Genomic DNA, 21901 nt, shown 5'->3' on the forward strand with positions numbered 1-21901 from the left:
TCAAACTTTATTTAGAGCAAAAGTAACTGTCTTTAAAAACACAGTCAGTGCTGAGATGTTAGACTCTTCGGAATCATTTGTCTCTAGCAATTTAAGGCTGATATGCTCTCCTCAAGAAAACAAGACTGCAGCACAATGACTTTTTAAGCATATGGAAATTCAAACAGCATATCTCCCACCACACTGGAGTAGGTTGTGAACCACTTCTGATGGGTGCAATGCTCCCTCCATCCTCCTGAAAAGTAGTTTCACTATGCAGAAAACAATAGGACGTGGTGAGGAAGCATGTTTCAGTCCTTTAAAAAAATATTGTCTGACAACTGTTTAAGTCAAAATCATAGAATCATAGAATGCTTTGGGTTGGAAGGGACCTTTAAAGGTCGTCTAGTCCATCCCCCCTGCAATTGGCAGGGACATCTACAACTAGATCAGGTTTTTCAGAGCCCCATCCAGCCTGGCCTTGAATGTTTCCAAGGATGGGGCATCTACCATCTCTCTGGGCAACCCGTTCCAGTGTTTCACTACCCTCTTTGTAAAAAATTTCTTCCTTATATCTAGTCTGAATCTACCCTCTTTTAGTTTAAAACCATTACCCCTTGTCCTATCACTATTGGCCCTACTAAAAAGCCTGTCCCCATCTTTCTTATAAGCCCCCTTTGAGTACTGAAAGGCCACAATAAGGTCTCCCTGCAGCCTTCTCTTCTCCAGGCTGAACAGCCCCAGCTCTTTCAGCCTTCCCTCATAGGAGAGGTGTTCCACCCCTCTGATCATTTTTGTGGCCCTCCTCTGGACCCGCTCCAATGGGTCCATGTCCTTCCTGTGCTGAGGACCCCAGAGCTGGATGCAGTGCTCCAGGTGGGGTCTCACCAGAGCAGAGTAGAGGGGCAGAATCACCTCCCTCGACCTGCCGGCCACGCTTCTTTTGATGCAGCCCAGCATCCTGTTGGCTTTCTGGGCTGCGAGAGCACGTTGCCGGCTCATGTCCAGCTTTTCATCTATCAGTACCCCCAAGTCCTTCTCCACAGGGCTGCTCTCAATCCCTTCATCCCCCAGCCTGTATGGATACTGGGGATTGCCCCAACCCAGGTGCAGGATGCATGAGCGCTCCTGAAATCCAGGACTTCATTGTCAAGCTGTGTGCTCCAGGTTGCACTCTAGCTGCATTCTGCTCTAGTTCATCAGTAACATACCTGTTACAAAGAGGACCATTATTCTCTCTGTACTCTACAAATGTATTCCTCTCTCTGCTCCTTCCTGCCTGGACTCCTACAATGCCCTTCTTAACAAGAGTTGTTCTAATTGCTTTTCTTGGATGTAAAGCAGTCCAGACCCAGGGCCATCTGGACACTTCTCTGTAGTATTTCTAGCAATGGCAGAAGTGTGACTGTAGACTCTCACAAAGTTGAACTGGAGGATGAAAGGCAGGAGTGGTAAATTTACAATGCCTGCCTGAGATGCTTTTCTCCTTGAGATACTGCAGGCCACGTCTTTTTTTTATGTTTCTAATTGGTGCTTTAATTCTGGTGATGGAAAGGTAGCAGGAAGTTTTATTTTTGCTTTTGGTCATCACCTGCTTTAGTAGTCCTCGTCCTCCAGTGCCGATAGATGGCACAGGCAAATGATAGTCCTATGGGTGAACTAAACAACTAATGGTGCAGGCTGTGACTTCGTTACATGCAGTTACTCTTCATCTACCAGAGCCAAATTTGTCTATTTTACATTCAACCACTGGCTTGTGTTATGGTCTTGAATATGTTGATTTCACTCTTTGGATCACTTTCCCCCTCCATTATATTTGAGCTGCCGGAAAGTATCTTTGTCTGCGCAGTGCTGAGATAGTATGCTAGTACTAAAAAATTCATGACAAAATCTGTGGATCCCAGCTTCTGGCATTTTATTTCCTCTAACTGGGTATTTAATTCAGTTAGTGATGCTTACAGCTAATCTGCTTCAGGGACAGTAACTTAAGTGAAGCAAACCTTTTGCTGATTTGTTCTAAACCACTGATCTTTGATGCTGAGTATAACTTTAGAGTCTAAAGCTTATGTGGGCTGGCTGTGGAGCACTTCTTTCCTTAATCCTACGAATCAATAACCTCTTGCAAATTGGCATATAAGTTAAGAGTTAATATTAACCTGAACAGTTAAATTCAGATCTTGACATCTCTGAAAGACCTTTTAAACATTTTGGTTTTATCAACAATGTGTGTTAGGCCTGTAAGGGCTTGCAAGAAGTGTAGCATCAGCCTGAGGCAACTTCAAAGAAAGGATCATGAAGGTCTTGAAGGGAGTCTACCTCTAAAGAGAGCCCCAGGAGGTGTTGAGCCTGGTGGTAGTTGAAAGGGCATTCCTGGGGTTGCTAGAAAGAGAAGGCAGCAGGTCTAAGAAGGGAGAACATGTCAACACCAGGCAGAGATGATAATTGCTCCAATTTTAGAATCAAATCAGCCCCCCAAAAAAGATGATAGTATAAACAGAGGATGAAAGACTATTATTCTAAAACCAGGCTTTAAAATTAGCTTAAATCCAGAATATAGTGTTATCTGGAAATCTCAAGTCAGCTCCAGTGCACCAAAACGGAAACCCAATATGCACTGAAGTCCGTCCCCCAAAGTAATTCTCACTGGTATTACTGTAATACCTCTTTCTGTGAGTGTTAGGCACTGCACAGTGTAGCTGTTGACTACAGGGCACTTCAGAGGAAATCTTATACTGTTTTGCCTGCTTATGTGAGGCCTTTTAATATCTTTTCATTGTTTTTTTGTTCACTATTTAAAATTATTAGAGGTTCAAACCTTCAATAATTCTTCTTACTGGAGTCATACTCTTCTCACTGAACTGCAGCGCTCATAGTATTTTACAGGTCTTGAAAACAGAATATTGTACAAAATCTAGTCAGGAATCCATGATGAGTACAAAGGCCTTATTTATCACTGGTCGGGTATCTATCTGTATTACAGTAAATTGTAATAGTTCATTTTTCATTTGGGAAGCAGTTTTCATTACATTGCTTTCTGATTGTGGGTAGACTGCAGCTGTTGTAGTATATGAGTATATATCTTCAGAGTTTTGCTTCATTTACTTTAGCTTTTTTTGGTAGGGTGCCTAATATTTTAGCACTTATTTGAATGTTTACACAAAATTAATTAATAAACCAAAGAAAGACAGGTGTAGTAGGCAATTAATGGCTAAAAAACAGGTTTAAGTGCAAGGTAAGAGAGCATTTAGCAATTGATACTGAGTAGAAGGGTTTCCAAACCCTTCTATGGGTGGGTGGATGGATGGATGATGATTTATCATCCTTAAAGAAGAACATAAAAACAATAGAGTAATGAGGAAGCAAGTTTTCAGGAAGGGGTTTTCTTCCACTGTTAATTTGAATGTACTCAGGCTATTTTTTATGTACATCAGGGATTATCTCTGGAATACGATCTGTCCTTTTGCCAGTTATTGTTCCCTCTGTCTGTTTCTTTTCTGTTTTCTATGGTGGAAAAAGATGAGCACTATTTCTTTCTCTGTATCAAAGCCAAATCTTTGCCACCTCTCATTTGGTTTGAAACCAGGTTAGTATTCAGTACGATCTCAATATAAGCAGTGGCAAGGAGTTGCATTTCCATGCAGAGCCTGAATCCCAATTTTCTTATTAAGGAAGTGATTTAAGCACTCCTTCTTTACGGTTTGAATTGTTCAGGAACCACTATTCTGAAGGGTAAAACTATACCTGCATGCCTCCTGCTAAAATTAGTATTAGTCACATAACTTTTAATTGCAGTGAAATGCACTGAAAATAAACCCCGTGAGTCTCAAGCAATTATCTCTCATGAAACACAAGACAAATAGGAGCTGAAAGCATGATTAAGAGTTTACTGAGCAGCTAGGGTTTCTGCGACACTGTACGAAGCTTAAAGAATGAGGTACTTCGGTGGAAGCTGCTGATTAATGACAAAGAACACGTGAACTTTTCAACCATCACCCTGAAAGTTAAACTCTTTCCTAAGCACTAATAGTCAATATCCTCCTTTTGTTATTGCCTTGAGTTTTGATCCTATTGCTGTGGAAACTTTCTGTTCCTGACAGTGCAGTGCTGAAATACCAAATACCATGTGCCAGAGTTTTCATGCAAGTGTTGCCATCTCTGAAAACCTGATTTATATCTGTTGTGGTTTAACCCGGCAGGCAGCTAAACACCACACAGACATTCACTCATTCCCCCCGCAGTGGGATGGGGGAGAAAATAAAAAAAAACAAAGGTAAAACTCGTGGGTTGAGATAAAGAAAATTTAATAGGACAGAAAAGAAAGGGAAAATAATAGCAATAATGATAAAAGAATATACAAAACAAGTGATGCACAATGCAATTGCTCACCACCCACTGACTGATGCCCAGCCAGTTCCTGAGCAGCGGAACTCTGAGCAGCAGACCTCCGGCCGGCTTTTCCCCTCATTTATATACTGAGCATGACGTCATACGGTATGGAATATTCTTTTTGTCAGTTGGGGTCAGCTGTCCCAGCTGTGTCCCCTCCCAGCTTCTTGTGCACCCCCAGCCTGCTCGCTGGTGGGGTGATGTGAGAAGCAGGAAAAGGCCTTGACTCTGTGTAAGCACTGCTCAACAACTAAGACATCACTGTGTTATCAACATTGTTCTCATCCTAAATCCAAAACACAGCACTATACCAGCTACTAGAAAGAAAATTAACCCTATCCCAGCCGAAACCAGAACAATATCCTAGCGAAAATCCTAACCTCAAGATTGTTTAAGTTTGCAATATAGGGAGTAAAGGAAAAGTAAGACAGAAATGCAACTGCAACACAAAATCACTCTAATTCAGTGATTGTTGATCCCCCCTCTCCCCCAACAAATACAGAGAGCCATTCTAGTTAGCATTCTTCAGAATATCCTCCAAAACTCCTGTGGGCAACCTTGGGGGAAGCATCAGAGACTGAGTGTGAGCAGGGTGATGGATCTTGAAAGGCAATAGATGATAGAAATTACTTCATGAGGGTACCTGTGCATGGCGTCTAATCCCAGGCATGAGGACCATGCTACTTTTTCAGTTAAGAGATGCTGCTTCAAGGTTATGAACAGGCTGGATGGAGGTGGTGAATTTAGTATTATGTTGCTTCATGTATTCAACCTTCACCTTTCAGGACTGTCAAGCTATCATATTAACCGCTCTAATGTAATTTATCTGTTCATATTTTCCTCGGCACATACATGTGTCATTGTGGCAATAAGAACTGTTTTGAGCCATGGGACAAAGTATTTGATGCACCCTTCATCCTACGCCAGACCTTGCCTTTTGAAGGTGCTCCCTGCCATCCTTTTACCTTTGCAGGTAAGCAGTGGCAGCTCCTGCAAAATGTTGAAGGCTGGGAGGAGCAGGGGAGAGTTGTGCTATGGAGGGACACTTCTAGGGGTGAGACATTTTCCACTCTTTCCACGTTTTTACCCCAGGGGAGCTACTCTTTCTTCCTCCTTTTACTTTCCTTCCACTCTTCTGGGATCTGTATCCCACCTAGAGTAAAATTCACTCCCTGTGGGCTAGTTTCCTGAGAGAATGCTCTTCAGTTATTTGGCTAGTCACAAATAGTGTTTTTCTCTAGAAAGACTGTAATATTGCAACGTTTATAGTGTTAATATCTAGAAAAAATCTCATGGTAAATACAAAATATGCTTTGGAGGCTTCTGCAAGAATTTCTTGCAGCGCATGCTGTATGCTATTGTCCCCGAGAAGGGCAAGGGAAGGCTGCTTAGCCAGTTATTCCAAACTAAGCAGAAACTGAAAACTGCAGCCTAGAAAGAGATACATGAAGACTAGCTTGAAGATCTACTCCCTGTTTCAAAAGGTCACTGTTTAACCTTTCTATATCTAGTCCAACAAAGTATCCGCTCTAGCTTTATGAATGCTGGTGTTGTTACATTCCTAATCACTACGGAAATGTTCTGAACACTCAACAGTACGAAGGAATCTGGATGCTTTATTCCACTATAGAGGAAGAAAAAAAACAAAAAAATAACAGAACAAAAAATGAAAGCCCAAACAGAGCTAAAAAAAGGAATATTGAATTTCTCCACCCTGCTAAGAGGAGATATTTCTAAGATGAAGTTCAATTTTCTTTTTCTTGCTAAGTCTTTGAAAGTGGCCATGTTATGCAACAGATAACTAGATCTGTCATTGATCTAGCTACACTAATTGTCTTTCTCTGTCTCAGTGCATTTCTTAATTAGATACTGAGCATATACTCATAAATCTAGCCTTGCTGCTGTGTGACACTTTTCTTTGCACCATCATAACTGCATTGTGTTTTTTCCCCTGAATTGCACTGATGAACAAGATGAAAGCACTGACTCAACACTAATCAAAATCAGGGTTACCAGGAATAGCAAGGTAAAATCCTTTCAGGTATAGGGAAGAAATGTGGAACAACCATTATTAACCCATTCTTGCACTCCCTGGAGAGGTGAATATAAGTGTAACTCAGAAGGGAGTTGAAGTGGGGGAGGAGCAATACATTCCAAATTCAGCCTCTGTGAGCATCCTTTGAAATTGCTTAAGTCTGCGCCATGAACCTCTCTTGTCCTTTGTCTGCTTCAGTGTCTGAGAAAAGCATATGTATACATTGATCCCTCTTATTCAACATTTATTTTTTCTTGGGCTGAATACAGCTCAGCCAGAACAGAGGTTTGGGCTCATTATAGTTATTTTTGTTTCTTCAGTAGCATAATATTGCAAAAATTAGTTGGTGCATATCAGAAAGCCCTGTGTGTACTTTCTAGAGAAAGGAAGAAGATTGGAAAGGGGTATATCAAGCCTAGAAAGTTTCCGAACCAGTGTTTCCATATTTTCATAACACAGTATCAGTGCTCACACTATGACTGCAGCAAGATCTGTGCCTAGAGATTTACAAAAAGAACATTAGAGAAAGCTGCTGCTCTGTGAGAAGCTTGCTGCATATTCCATCTGGGTCCAGACAAACACCCTGCAGCGATGTGGTTTTGTGGGGAAAACCAGCAATGTAAAAAAAATGCTTCTTTACTCTGACCCATGCCCTGTATGTGTTCAGGATTGTCTCTTCCAAGCTTAGTAACAAATGTGAATGCTTACAGCTTTTTATATCTGTGTCTCCCCTATGGTACTTACTACAGTTAAGAAACAGGGGATGGATTTTGCATCTTCCTGTGCAGCAATAGCAGCGTTCTTTACAAAACATGAGAATTAAAATAGCACTGAGGCACCAAGAGAGCTGGTTAGACAGCAGGGGAAGCCCATCTCTAATGGAATGGTTCAAACCACTGTTTTTAACCCATGGAGGTGTCTGAAATGTTGTATATATTTTAAAATATATTATTTAGAATTCTGCTGCTATGCTTTCAAGGGGTGTTGCCTTCTTCATTGATGTGGTGAGTAGGCCCTGGCTGGCAGCAAGCACCCACACAGCCGCTTGCTCACTCCCCTCCCCGCAGTTGGATGGGGAGCAAATAGGAAGAACAAGAGTGAGAAAACTCATGGGTCAAAATAAAGACAGCAAAATCACTTACCAAGTACTGTCATGGGCAAAACAGACTTGACTTTTGGAGTTTAACTTATTTCCTTGCCAGTTAGCATAAATATTTAATTACTGAGTTGGGTGTTTGGAAACAAAAAAAGGCAAACATTTAAAATGCCTCTCCTCCCCCTTTTCCAGGCTCCTCTTCACTCCCAGGCTCACTTCACTCCAGACACCTCTCCTCCACCCATGTTATCGCTACAGGTCACAGTCCCTCCAGCACAGCAGCGAGTAGCACAGGGGTTGGGGTCAGGACACAGTGGTTTCTCTCTGTCACTTCTTCTTTCTCAGCCCTTTTCCTTTGGTCCTTCGCTAGTCCTCCATGGGCTGCAGTCCATCCAGGGAGGTACCTGCTCTGCCATGGAGCACCTCCCACTCCCCTGACCTTGTTATTCCCTCATTCCCTCCTCTATTCCCTCCTCTTCTGTCTGTCCAGCATTTCTGCCCTTTCTTAAATACACTTTCCCAGAGGTGTCACCATCTTCTCTGAGGGGCTCAGCAGTGTCCTGCAGTGGGTCCGTTGGAGGTGGCTGGAACCGGCTGTATTCCGAGAGCACAGAAGAACAAAAGATTGTGATATTGTTCTTAGATGTTATCTCTAAGCCAGTGATATTTAAAATACATTTAGTTTCAGTCTCATTTTGAGTGTGGAGGAGCTCGGACAAATTAGAAAGAAATCCACAGTGACAGGCATAGGCAGCAGTGAGGTCGATGCCACCATACCGCTGATCACCAAGGAGCTCTGTGGGCCCAGTGCTGTGCCAGTCTTTCCGTACAGCTTGTTGAGATGGGCATCACACGTTACATGCCTGGCTTGCTTTTGACTGAGCTGAAAGGCAAGCAGTGTGAACCTATGACTATCTGCACTGTCTACACTAGCCTAGCAAAAATGTTTTGACTAAGGACATACCTCATGTTTGTGGCAGAGAAAAAAATGGAACCGATATATGTGATATTCTGTTTCATGCTTTGAGTACAAAGACTGGTTTCCCTCTTGTTAAAATATTTGATCTGGAGAAAGCGATTTATATGACAAGCTGTTTAATTAGTGCACGGGTAGAGTCAATCTGTTCCAAGAATAATTGGCAGCATGGGTGAGGGCATAAAGCTAAGAGTAGGTGAAAGGGACAAAAGAAATGTTAAAGAAAGAAATGTGTTTTCTTTGGAGGAGTGCTCCAAAATGCAGAGCCTTGCGGGGAGATGAGGACAGCATGTTCCATGCATGCACATCGTACTAGCACTAAAAATATGACATTGGTCATCTAGCCAAAAAGGTAAACAACTTGCTTGGAGTCTTGGGGATATTTGTCAGGAATTCAGAAAAGAAAATGTTTGGAAGACAGAGGAACCATCTGAGCTCACTGTGAAGCAGCAAATGTTCCAGTGCTATTTTTGGTTGAGTAGTACTGTATATTGGGGGAGTTTCTGTGACATGGGAGGTGACACTACAAAATCTTGGAATAAGCATATTTGAAATATGCTGTTTGTGGAAATATATATGTTCCATATATTTAGCATTTAGTCTAGTCTGATAAATGGCTGTAGCATCTTTTGATCCCACATTTTATGTCTCGAACTCCCTTTTCAAAGGAATACGTATCATCCCTGTGGTCTCAGCTTGGGAACTTAAGAACCTTGTTTGGCCTTCTTGTCAACAGTCAGGTCAGAAAAATTGTGCCTGAGTTAATTCACCTGAAAAGGGCAGGAGCCGTAAAAGAATTCAGTTCATCAGCTTTGATCTGTAGGACCAGAGAGAGAGAGAGAAAAGAAAAGGGAAAAGGAAAAAAAAAAAAAAAAAAAAGGGGGGATTTCTTTTAAGTCCTGAAATTATTGGATAAGACCAAAACTGATAACCCCCATGTATGTAATAGAAAATAAGGAAAAAGCGAGATCACAATTATTGACGGAAAAGATGCGTAAGAACTAAATTCTACTGATAAAGATGTTTTCATAAGAATGTCTGTCCTCACCCCTCTTGGCACTAGATCAGGTTGACAGTAGGTTGTTTGAATTAATATGAGCAAGATGATGTCAGTGATGTTGCCTGTTTAGCACTTAGCCTCCTTAAGAGTAAACTCAGCACCTTCATTAGTAAATGGAAATGACCCCTCATAGGTGGTTATATCACAGAAAACTCTCTCTTCTTCTTGGATTCCTCCCTTAATCTTTTCCACATTAGCTCTAGGTGGATTTAAATTGAAGTCTCTGTCATTGCAGGCACTAATTTATTTATATTTGATGAATGTCTTACAAATTATCTGCTCAATCAATGTGGAGAGAACTTGTTGGTAAAACAAAACTAAAAAAAAAAAAAGTAGAAAACATCTGTTTTAAAAGTGTTTTCATTTTACTTAAACCACTATGAGATGATCTACTTTTCCTGGAGAAAGACCTCTCTTACTGTTTCATTTTGACACCTATAGAACATTCTGTATTTGTGCCACAAAATGGGCTCAGAGGATATGCTAGCTTGGCTGGAGCTGCTCAGCTATTTGCCAGTGGTTGGCTCCAGATTGCAAATACTATTTAAAAGAGAAGTTTGTATGAACCTTTTCAGATTTCTCAACTTTTAGTGTTTTATATATATATATATAGTTTTTTATATATATATTTATTTCTTTTAATAATGAGTTGGTATAGTGTGTACTGCAGTGGCTTAGGCAAATCTATTCTGATCTTAACACACCTGTGCCAAAACTGGAATGTGAAGGCTGTGTTTCCTTATTCCTGAGAACCTGGGCAGCACAAAATTATGTTCTTTGTAGTAAAATAGCAAGACCAACTCCATCTGCAAAAAAACCCATGCAAACCAACGTTTTTGTAATGTGTGATTACTACAATGTACATATTCCATGAATAATGACATTTATACTTTAGCATTTTTTGGATCTATAGCAGTTATACTCTGCTGTGAATGTCCTCTGAATGCACGTCTAACTGTAAAAAGACCCCCCTTTTCACTTGTATCCTGAATTTCATGTGTTATTGTCCATTAAGTAATTCTACTTGAGTCTTCCTTTTGTGCTCTTTTCAGTAGCTCTAAAAATGCTGTGCCTGATTCACCATTGCTTTCTGACTTCATTTATACCAATGGAAGAGTAAGAAAAAAATAGACCCTCAGCTGCTCTGCTTTTGTGCAAGTGACTGAGGTGCACAATAACCATGAGTCAGGCCTTTCTGCAGATCCTCTCATTAACATCGTTACCATTGTTACTTAAAAAAAATAACCACCTTTGGCTGAATTTATCACTCATGAAAAAGTGATGTCCTGAACATTTGATTTGCAGGCCATTCTTTCCACTCCTGTTTCTACCAGGAGACAAGACAATCCTGACACATATTGAAATGCATTTTAATGTTGCTGTATGGGGACTGGAGGAAGGATTACTATGCATAACTTTGCTTTACTAAGTAGCGCTTGGCAGCTCCAAAGTACTTTTTGTCCAAGGATTCCCAGTACTATACAACACTGCACGTGCCTCCTAACTTCCACTGTAGCAAGGTGTCTGTCATTTCATTTTTATGTATCAGGAAACTGAAGCATTTACTAGAAATGAACAAGTCACCTTGGCCAAACTAGTAAATAAACAACAATTTGATTAAATCCTCATCCTTCATGACAAAAAGCAAGTGTGCCAGTCTAAGACACCATGCAACATCCATGTGATCAGTTGCTTTCCCTTCACCACACCTACAGTAAGTCTGAAATCCTGCCATTGTGAATGTGTGTCCATACCTCTTAAAGAAGCTAGGTCATCCTTTAGTATTTTCGCAAATTACTCAAAATGACTCTCCAGAAAAAGAGGAAATAAGAAGCTAAGTCAGGTTTTATATTCATGTGGTTTTTTTCTCCTTGGTACTTCAGTGGCAGTTTTTTCCATGTCTTGTATTTGATTAATCTTATTTATGGCATTGTATTACTAATCCTATTTAACTATTTCTGTTCAGCCAGACACAGAAAACAATGTGCGCACAGACACACACACACAAAAAAAAAGTGTAGGGATCATCTCAAACAGTTTCAGAACTGAAAGTATTTATGAAGCATGGCTTAATTATGCTGCTACCTGGGTTCTAAATGCAGAGCGTCCCAGACTGGATGAGTGCCTAATGAGGGTCTGACATTGCACCTCTAAAAGAAATGTTCATGCTTTAGTGGAAGCAGTAGTACTGCTCGCAAGCTGGTTAGATATTAACCAGTTCAGGCAGTATCCCTTCTGTATATTATAAAGATAACTTCTGAGACCTTATTTCGTGTCTAGGCAATGTCCTAATCTGAAATGAGATCTCATTTCTGGGTTAAGGGAGATGCTTGACTTGGAAAACTAATTTGGAAATACGTGGCTTACAGTGACCTCCACATTGCTTTTCCAGAATAAATACAGAATTTACACTGCCACTGTAATTAATTCACAGTAAGATTTCTAGTAATTTCCAGGTTTCTCATGAAACTCTATTGAATTTTGGGTTTATTTACAGTAGAGAAAATCTGAAAAAAAATCTGCCAGCATCAGTTGTGTTAATTCAGGCAAAACAAAATCTGAGTTTATATTAAATAAATTGAGAGTTTATATGCTCTAGGAGTGTAAAATGTTGCAAGTACACTGCTCATATTTGTATTCAGTTTATAGCAGCCAGTAACACACATACTCTTTGTTCAAGAGCTTTCCAATGTGGATTTACTTGGTAATTTTATCTCAGGTTGTTTGGTATTTGACATAAATTCTTTATTTCTGGAGTAAACCGATATTATAGCTATCTATTTTTGCAAATGAGATTTAACGTCATATTTGTGAATGAAAACTGGAAATACTGAGTCTAGAAAACCCAAAGCATGCATTATTTCTACATAAAATTTCATGTTTTTAGAGGAAAAAAGGGGTTTATTTTCATTTTAGTCTTGATCTTGCTGGTTGAATGCTTGGTGCTGGTGAGGCAATGTGGGTATACATATACATGTATGGAGATGTGACTGTGCACTTTTTCTTACACTTTGAACCTGAACTGGAGTGTACTGGAGCCTTTCTGAAGCTCAGGACTGTTTTTACAGGCTGTGTTTCTGGTAGGTTAGTAACTGCCTAGTGCATGGAAAATGGGAATCACAGTTTTCTAGGGCCAGACATAGAGGTTCAGTATTACCCGGGCAGGGCTCTCACCAACAGAGGAGGGTTGTATTCCACCTAATAAGCTCACAAAAGGCAGAAAGAGATATACCAGGTGACACCAGCATGATCAGTCTGCCGTTCACAAGGTATAAAGTCCCAGAAATCCACTGAAAAATGTATTTTTTTCTTTTGTTGTTTCCTTTTTCTAGAAAAAGCAAGTGAGTCAAACAAAGATCCGGGTGATCTCTACCATCCTCTTCATCCTGGCAGGCTGCATTGTCTTTGTGACCATTCCTGCAGTTATCTTCAAGCACATCGAGGGATGGACAGCCTTGGAGTCCATCTACTTTGTGGTTGTCACTCTGACTACTGTTGGCTTCGGTGACTTTGTAGCAGGTGAGCAGCTTTGAGCCTAGGTGCTGTGCACCAGGGCCTTGTCCCTTAGAATTTGTTTTCTGGTGTAGAGAGGAGGCTTTTCACAATGTATTATATTCCAGTGAAATGATGCCAGGTGTTTCTGTTGGGGTTACTGTGCAATAGGACACCAGGCTGATTTAAGAGCCAGGTGCCTTGCCATCTGCAGATTGCAAGCTTTCAGCAGTGTAGATAACGGGAGCCTGGGAAGTCCTGATTATCCTTTATCGTGCAATGAATTATGCACAAGTCCAATGACTCTCCCATTGAATTCAAGATTTGTATTAGTCCATTAGGGCTCAATCTGAGGCTGACTGCAAAAGCAAGTAGCCAAAATGATGAATGGATGAAGCTTTTACAAAGTAGGGCTGAGCCATAGGGCTCAGAAATGTCTGGTTGGATGCAGTAGCAGGCTGCTACTACAGGAGCTGCAGCATTTCAGAAACTGCATTTTGTTCTCTAACCTTGGCAGAAATTTTGACATTGCAGTTGCCCTCTTAAGGAAAACTCATGTAGGAAGAGAAGGACTAATGGGGTATTCATCTCAGTGCGAGGAGGATACTCTCCAAGATTAATGCAGTACTAGCAGGAACTATAAATATCCATCCTTATCAATTTCCAAAGAGGGAGTCAAGATTGTTGGCTGGAGAGATGAGATTTTTTTTGTTTTTTTTTTCACACAACTGCTTTGCTAACGAAAAGGTGGTTAAAATAAGTGGATTTTTTTTTCCCATTAGTGCATGACCTCTACTCCTCATTCCTATTAGTGGTCCTAATTACAGGCATTAAGATGCCTGTGTTACAAACAGCCATATTATGCTACTGTTTTGTTACTTCCTATAAGTCAGTGCAATATGAATGAGTTAAAAACATCAAATGAAACTACAGGGATATATAAAGTTTTCTTTGCTGAAGAGCTGCAGACAAGTCTTTTTGTAGAGAAGACTCTAATCCTCCTTTTTTATGACATGGTGGTATAGAAGACATGAATTATTGAGGGAAAAAAGGCACTGAACAAAGAGAGCCCCAGATATGAAAAAGAAGTGTTTTACGAGCATTCAGATACAGAAGTGATTGTATGAGTTTGGTCCATTTTAACCACTTAGGTGAAAGAAGCTCACTGATACTCTGTCTTTGTGGTATCACAGTGTGAAATAAAAATAATTCACAATATTTTTCTTAAGCATATCACACTTCAGTATTGTTTTCTTTAATAATATAATAGTAAAACAGCCCTGAATATTAAGTTAAATTGTTCTATATCCAACATTATTAGGTGAATATAATCCACAGCTGGGTGGCTACTAACAACCGGGATTTTTCAAAAATCAAATGGAGGACCCTGAACGAGAAAACTTCAGAAGCGATCTCATGATAAGAGTTTAAGAAGGCAGGTGGTCACCAGGAGATTTGAGGTTTATTGCTGGTTTTGAGACAGATTTTCTGTCATTTTTATTTTCTGTCACTTTAATCTCTCAGTATCTCTATCCCTTCAACATCAAATCAAAAATACTACATCGTATTGGGTAAAACAGCATAAATGGAGCTGTGCTGTTTTATTCCACCTAGAACGTGTCCCAGCTCGTGGGAAACTGGGAAAGTTTTTGTACTACTGTTGGAGATACAATTGTGGATGGAGCCTGAAAAAACAGAATACCTGATAGGCTGAAAAAAGTGGTCTCATACTTTCTCAGTTGCCTGATTACTCCGTGAGATAGACCTAGACAATCTGTTTCATAGCAGGCTTCCTCAGGGACACATATGATCAGCAGAGCCTCGTTGTACCATAGCAACAGCACCCCCCACCTCCCATTGTTTCACACTCTTAAAGACTGGAAAAAAGAGAGTGATTCATGCGGTCTATGGGGAGAGATTAACATCAAAACCAATATTTGGGTCCCTGCCAGTTCTCAAATGTCTGCTCTTCCATAGGGATGTTCGAACACTGTATGTACACTCATGCTGAGTCTGGATAAAATTGAAGAGTCATAGGAACGTCTCGGACTGGAAAAAGCTCGGGGGGAAATGCTGAACTGTGTTATCTGGTGATTTTAATGGGGAAAAATCCTAAAATCTCTCTGTAGTCATACAGAGGTACAGGTTGGTGTCTAGCTCTTGTCTAACCAAGGCTGGAGTCCAGGAAATACGCAATCATCTGCCTGAGTCCCCTGGTAGGCTTGCTCTTCAGGTGGAGATTTACACAGGTACCACCAAGGTGATGTTTGTTCACCTGCATTGAGGGGTATGGCTGTGCCCATGGGGCTGTGCAGACTCTTTGCCACTCGCTATCTTCAGCTCGGGGCTGTGCCTGCCTCTCACTGGTTCTCCTTCTTGCAGCGCACATAGCACTGTGATAGGACTGAGAGTCTCAAAAGTGAGGTTGTGGTTGCTTTCTTTTGGAGAAGTTAATTCTATTCTGTGGTAGGCAGCAGCCTGGCTCTTCGTAGTCCATTAGATTTGCCAAATGTCTTGCACACTTGTTTTACCAGCTCATCCAGAGACTTGCATGAAGACCACATAGGATGTTTGTTGCTTCATTTGATCCATATCTCCTCTCAAGTCACTGGCCAGAGAATGCACCCCTATAACAGATACCCAGGCAAACAGTATATCCTTATTATCAGGGCTGATGCACGGTTGGCTTCCTGTCAGATATCCTGATTCGGAGGGGAAGACAAAGCTACTTTTCTTTCTCTTGCATACAGATCTCTCAATCCTGTAGCTAAAACCAAAAACAACAGGAAACTATAACCTGAAGGGGTTGAACTGTAAAGTTTCTCAACTACCAGGCTGCAGGCAGTTCAGAATAAGGAAGACTAGCTGTATTAGGGGGATGGACTAGATGACCTTTAAAGGTCCCTTCCATCCCAAAGCATTCTATGATTCTATGATGAAACTTTCTTCTTGGAAATGTGTTCATGCTGTTGCAAGTACTAACAAAGCAGGAATTTCAGACTTGCTTCAGAGTATGAGCAATATAAAGAAAAGTGTTTACTAAGTGCTCTGGCAGGTCACACAGCAACAGAACAATAGGTAATTTTGAAGACTCTTAAATTAAGAAAAGTCAGCGTTCCTCCCATCTGAGAGGCCTCTCATCTATTATTGGAACTACAGTGGTGCTGGCAAGAGTCAAGAAATACTTTCAGAAATCTCTCATAATTGCAGATATTTTGTCATAATTTTGGCATCTCACGATTCCTAAGCATAAGTATATGCTTTTTTCAGGAGGAAATGCTGACATCCATTACCGGGAGTGGTATAAACCCTTAGTGTGGTTCTGGATCCTTGTTGGCCTTGCCTATTTTGCTGCTGTCCTGAGTATGATTGGAGACTGGTTAAGAGTCCTGTCCAAGAAGACAAAAGAAGAGGTATGACTAGTAATTCCTCAGTGGTTTATCATTTTATAAGACAGCTTTAAGTGCCTGATTCCTGCTTGTCTAAAGAAGGATGCTCCTCTGCATGACCAATGCTCAATATTCTTCATGGTTTACTCCACTGGCTGCCTTTGGTATCCAGTTAGCTCTGATCTTTAGCTCCTTCACAAAGGGAGGAAAAAAGCAACGGAAGCAACCTAGGTTGTTACAGCTCTATCAGTACTGCCAACTACACAGAACGCATCAGTAGGATTGCAATTATGGAATAAGAGAGGCCATCCTTCACCCTGAAACTAGCTGCAAAATTGTGATAAAAATTTCAGTGTTCTCTCTTTAAAAATTGGAAATGCATGGGTTTTGAAGACATTAGTTGGCTCTCTTCACGATGAAACAAGAATCTGCCTTTAAACCAGGATTTTATATTAAGTTTTCCCAACTTTCCCTATGCCAGGGAATATGGTTCTGAATAAAGGTTTAGATTCAGGCCCCTTACTGAGTACCATATTATTAAAAATTGAAGAAACTGAGTAGTCAGCATCAGGGAGAACATGATTAAATCCACTCAGCACATGCTCTCTGTGATTCAAAGACAGTATTGCTAACGCTTCAGTCAAATAAGGGTGGAAAATAGAAGGCAATTGCCATGACTCTAGAGCTGAAGCCTATTGTGGAGGACGTTAATAACATAATTTCAATTTTTAAGGCAATATCCTCCTGCATTACTAGCAAAGCTAACCTGGCAGGGTTAGCTAAAGAGCAGGCATAGACAAAGTTTGGCAGAGGGGTAGTGCTGTTTATCATTTATGAAGGCATCTGCACTACCTGAGGCCTGGTGCATCACCTGTGCATCTCCATTAATAAAGGGAGCCTCACAGAGAGTTTGGCTGTTGGGTTGATCATAGCAGGCACCTATAGGTGGGAATCTGATCTCTCATGGTGGATGTGAGATACCTGCTGCCACAAGTAATACAGTTCTAAATGAACACCTGCTCATGTGGCCCGAGAACCAAAGATTACTTCCTTGTGGATCACTGAATGCAGAAACTGAGTTCTGGCTACAGCAGCCCAAGCAAACCATGGACCTTTGTGGGCTCTTGCAGACATCGTACTCCTGAATCTGTTTTCCTTTAGCTGAACTTTGGAAAAGGCCTGTGTTGACTGAGATATTGCTTGGTCATTTTTTCTCATTTTGGAAGAAATATTTATTCAATACAGCAGCCATGTAGGTGCTTTATTCTTAGCCATTATTCTGCTCTCAGGTGCAAAGGAGTAAACCAGAGCAAAGCAGTGAGATGTTTAAGGACACGCTCTTGGTGCCCTCACAGAATATGTGTTGCAAATTCTTCCGGCTGGCTAGAGAGAGTGGTATTTGGACAGTTATGCAATGGAAACCTCCATTAAAGACAGCTACATTTGTCCCTATGATCCTAGACTGGATCAGTCAGAGGTCCACTTGAAATTACCTAATAGATATTTCGAACGTTAATTGCTCAGTGGCTCAGTGGCACTGAACAGAACCTTCGGTGGGACTGAACATCTCCATCCAGTATTGCTGCACTGGTAGTGCTGCTCTGAAGCATATTGATATAACTATATGTGATCAGTTTAGCCCACTCCTGACCATCTACTGCTGATATTAAAAGTCAGGAATTCTGTTCTTAACCAAGGAGGGATTAGCGTGAACACCTCCCATCATGTAACACAGCTATAAAACGTATGGGGTGGCAAAATGTGAAACAGGCAGACAAGTTATATGCCACATAAGCCATTAACTAGTCACTAGTTGGTGTGTTTAGAGCTTGCCCAGTATAATCACTTCACTGCTGAAGTTTGGGTCCAGATGGATGCACTGGAGCTGGGACCAGTCTCCGATTTTATGCCAGAGAAGAAAGTGCTTGTGCTGCTGTTCTATAGGAAAGACTGTCCCTTCATTTTGCTTTTTCTTTTTTTTTTATTAATTTCTCTTTCTTGTTGTTGTAAAGGTTGGAGAAATAAAAGCCCACGCAGCGGAGTGGAAAGCGAACGTGACGGCTGAGTTCAGAGAGACACGGAGGCGGCTCAGCGTGGAGATCCACGACAAACTTCAGCGGGCAGCCACCATCCGGAGCATGGAGCGCAGGCGCCTGGGCCTGGACCAACGAGCCCACTCCTTAGACATGCTCTCTCCAGAGAAGCGCTCTGTCTTTACTGCCTTGGAAACAGGACGCTTCAAGGCCTCATCTCAGGAAAGCATCAACAATAGGCCTAATAACCTGCGCCTTAAAGGGTCAGATCAGCTCAACAAGCACGGGCAGGGGGCATCTGAGGACAACATCATTAACAAGTTTGGATCATCTGCTAAGATGACCAAAAGGAAAAACAAAGACCTCAAAAAGACCATCCCCGAGGATGTACGTAAAATTTATGAGACCTTCCGAAACTACTCCTTGGATGAAGAAAAAAAGGAAGAGGAGACGGAGAAGATGTGTAATTCTGAGAACTCTTCTAGCACTGCAGTCCTGACCAACTGCATCCAGCAGCACTCAGACCTGGAGAATGGAGTGATCCCCAATGAAACCAAAGAAAGGGAACATGAAAACAAAGCGTTACTTGAAGACAGAAATTAAATGTAAAAGATGCTTGACTTGAATTAACAATGTTAGTGTTTTTATATACATATATATATTGAGACACGTGCCTTATACAGACTCCTTATTCAATCTGAATTATATAGCATCGAAGAATATTTCACTGTGCCATAAAGACTCAAGCTTGCTCTGCCAAAACAAATCAGGAACACAGCACTGCAGAATGGCAACAGAAAGCTACACACATGGAAATTTCAGCCTGCATAAGATTACCAGGGCAAGACACAAAGGAAGAGATTGAACCATGGCAATATCACCAGAGTGCTCCTACCACGGCATAATATTAGACAAAGGGCAGCTATGTAAGAAGAGCCTTTGAAAGGGATGAAAAACATGTATCTTTGTGATGGAGTGTGCATCCATAAAGCCTTCCCTTGGTGATGAAAAAGAGGAGAAATGATTGGAGTGAACTAGAAACTTTCAGTAAGGCTTAGTTTACGTTTTGGCACGTGATCCAAGCTAGGTTTTTTTTTTTTTCCATTTTTGAATCAGATGCATTATCTTTCTAAACTCCAAAAGAATGTCCATGCACACAGCCACCAGCTGGGTGCTGGTTTGAAACATCAACACAGACATATTTAAGGGTCGGATTGCTCTTTTCATTAAAAAAAAAAAACAAAAAAAAAAAAACCAGAAAAAACTCTGTGGGTATTTATCTTAACCAGTGGAAAAAAAAAAAAGAAAAAGAAACAAATGGATTTTTTTTCTTGTGTAGGAAATATTCAATGTAAAGTCACAGCAAGAAAGTGCATATGAAGAAAATGCAACACCTCATGCTATGTTGTTTAAAAGAAGAGAAACATTAATTTAATGATATTTGGCTAGGTGTATAAAACAGTGGGCCAGCTGTTTTTTTTTAAAAGAATTTCTCATTCACACTTTCTACCACTGAAAAAAACCTTCAATTTTAATGCTGTAAGACTATGAAGACAGAAGGAAAGCTATAGCTTTTGCATGTCAGCAAACTGCTGTTCTCTGTAGCTGAATCTGGATTTTTAAAAATAGACATAAAAGCATATATGCTATTCAAATGAGGGCCAGGGCAACCATAGAATCTCAGGGCTCTCTGCCCCTTTTGCTGGGTTTGGGTTTAGACATAAGCTGCAGTCATAATCTCAGAAAAAAAAAGTAAAAAGTAATTTAGGAAAAGAAGCTGAGAAAAATATGGTGGTAATCTTTTAAGTGCTTATAGCTTTAAGTGCCATTAATGCTGTCATATTTTGTAACTTTTTAAACAAGTATTTTGAATTATTTGTTTTATTTTCTTTCAGGTACATTTGTTTGACATTTGCTATCTCTTTTCTTGATGAAATCTAAACATAAGCTCTCTGCATTTCTAGACTAAAGTGAAATGTAACCAAACTGTGGGCATTTTTTAAAAATCTTTTGTGGTGTCTGGACATATGGATATAAGAAATACGAATGTTGCTAGACTTCACAGTAAATATTCAAAGAAAAGGCTGCAAAATAATTAATGGGAATTGCAAAACACTAAATTTTTGTAGCCTCAGCCTGTGGGCTACTGTGTTTGCCATTGCAGATAGAAGATTTTGCATGCTGGAAATGAGATTGATACATGATTGCACCAGCAATGCTTTCCCTGCGCCTTCACAAAATCCTAAATATTCCCGCAATTCAAACTGTAGGCTTATAGGTAAAGTAAGCATGGCTGTAGATGGCAGAGACATACCGAGTCTCACAAGCTAGTCAAACATACAGACACTCGCAGGTCATACAGACACAGACTTCTGGAATTGCATGCCCATGTCTACATACACAAAAATGCACGCTTCATTTTCTGTGATAGTTTCTAAGATTTTATGCACAATGAGCCAACTCAGAATCTAACTGGTCACCAGAATACGATTGCCATGGCTATGAATAGAAACACGGCAATGCAAATGCAAATTTCAAGTATGCGTATTTGCATATCTAATTGACTCTGCACGATTTGCAGGACTGAGCCAAATTCCACTAGTGCAGAGGAGGAAAGATGTTCTTAGTATGTTCTGTCTGCTGGTTCACTTCACTTGAGATATCATATCATCTTTCTAATTTTGTTATCCCTCTGAAAATTAAGGATGAAAAAACAATGTTTGAAAAATTTCAGGCCATTTGGGATTGCTTTAACTCAATAAGATCCAGCAGAAATTGAATTCTGCTGAGTTCACCAATGAATCTCCTAAGGTGCAGGCTTACTGGAGGCAGGGCAGTAAGCCCGGTCCCCAGGGAAGGCTTCATCTGATTCAAGAGCTGCCATGGCTCCTGGAGGCTTTTGTGCCACACAGCCCTGTGCTCGGCTTCACAATGACGCAGACGGTAGCTTGTGGTCATCCTCAGATCCCGTCCTCCTCAAGCCACAGGCAGACACCAGCAAGATGCAGGTCTGTTCAAGCATCGGAGTCCTTTAGCCCTCCTAGTGCTCCTGGTTTTAGGCAGGCCTGGGATGAAGTTCAGCCTCAAGTGCCACACGTGAGCAAATCTTCTGAAGTCTCACTCAGAAATACAGTGAATTATGTTGTGCTCATTGTGTAGTGCCAGGATGGATGAAGCATACCTGGATGTACTAAGGTTTTATGTTGTTCAGATCTGGGGTTTTACTGCGGCCTGGTGGGAAGTTAGGAGTGAAAGCTACAATTTAGATTTGCACTGGAATTCCAGAAAAGGTTCAGAAGTGCTCAGACACGCAATTTGGGTCCCGGGAATTAAAGTACTGCCTGGTTACACTGTCCTGCGCTTTGCTTGTATGAAGGATCAGGCACACAAAAGCATCTCATCTGCCTCTGAAAGCATGCAATACACACAGAGTGTGCTAACAATGCTCCGTGGTT

At 40.9% G+C, this 21901-nt stretch overlaps 1 protein-coding gene across 1 annotated transcript in view; it reads left to right on the top strand.

Moving 5' to 3' along the window:
* KCNK10 (potassium two pore domain channel subfamily K member 10) overlaps nt 1–19049 on the top strand; it is a gene marked incomplete at both ends in the record, with an annotated part of 68129 nt that extends 49080 nt beyond the window's left edge. Inside the window, 3 exons of the mRNA XM_082318620.1 lie at nt 12865–13051; nt 16295–16437; nt 18426–19049. Coding sequence (XP_082174746.1) covers nt 12865–13051; nt 16295–16437; nt 18426–19049 — 954 coding nt within the window. The remainder of the gene's footprint in view (nt 1–12864; nt 13052–16294; nt 16438–18425) is intronic.
* Between the last annotated feature and the right edge of the window lie 2852 nt (nt 19050–21901).

Source organism: Platalea leucorodia (assembly GCF_965183815.1).
Source record: "Platalea leucorodia genome assembly, chromosome: 7".
In the NCBI taxonomy this organism is placed as follows: domain Eukaryota; kingdom Metazoa; phylum Chordata; class Aves; order Pelecaniformes; family Threskiornithidae; genus Platalea; species Platalea leucorodia.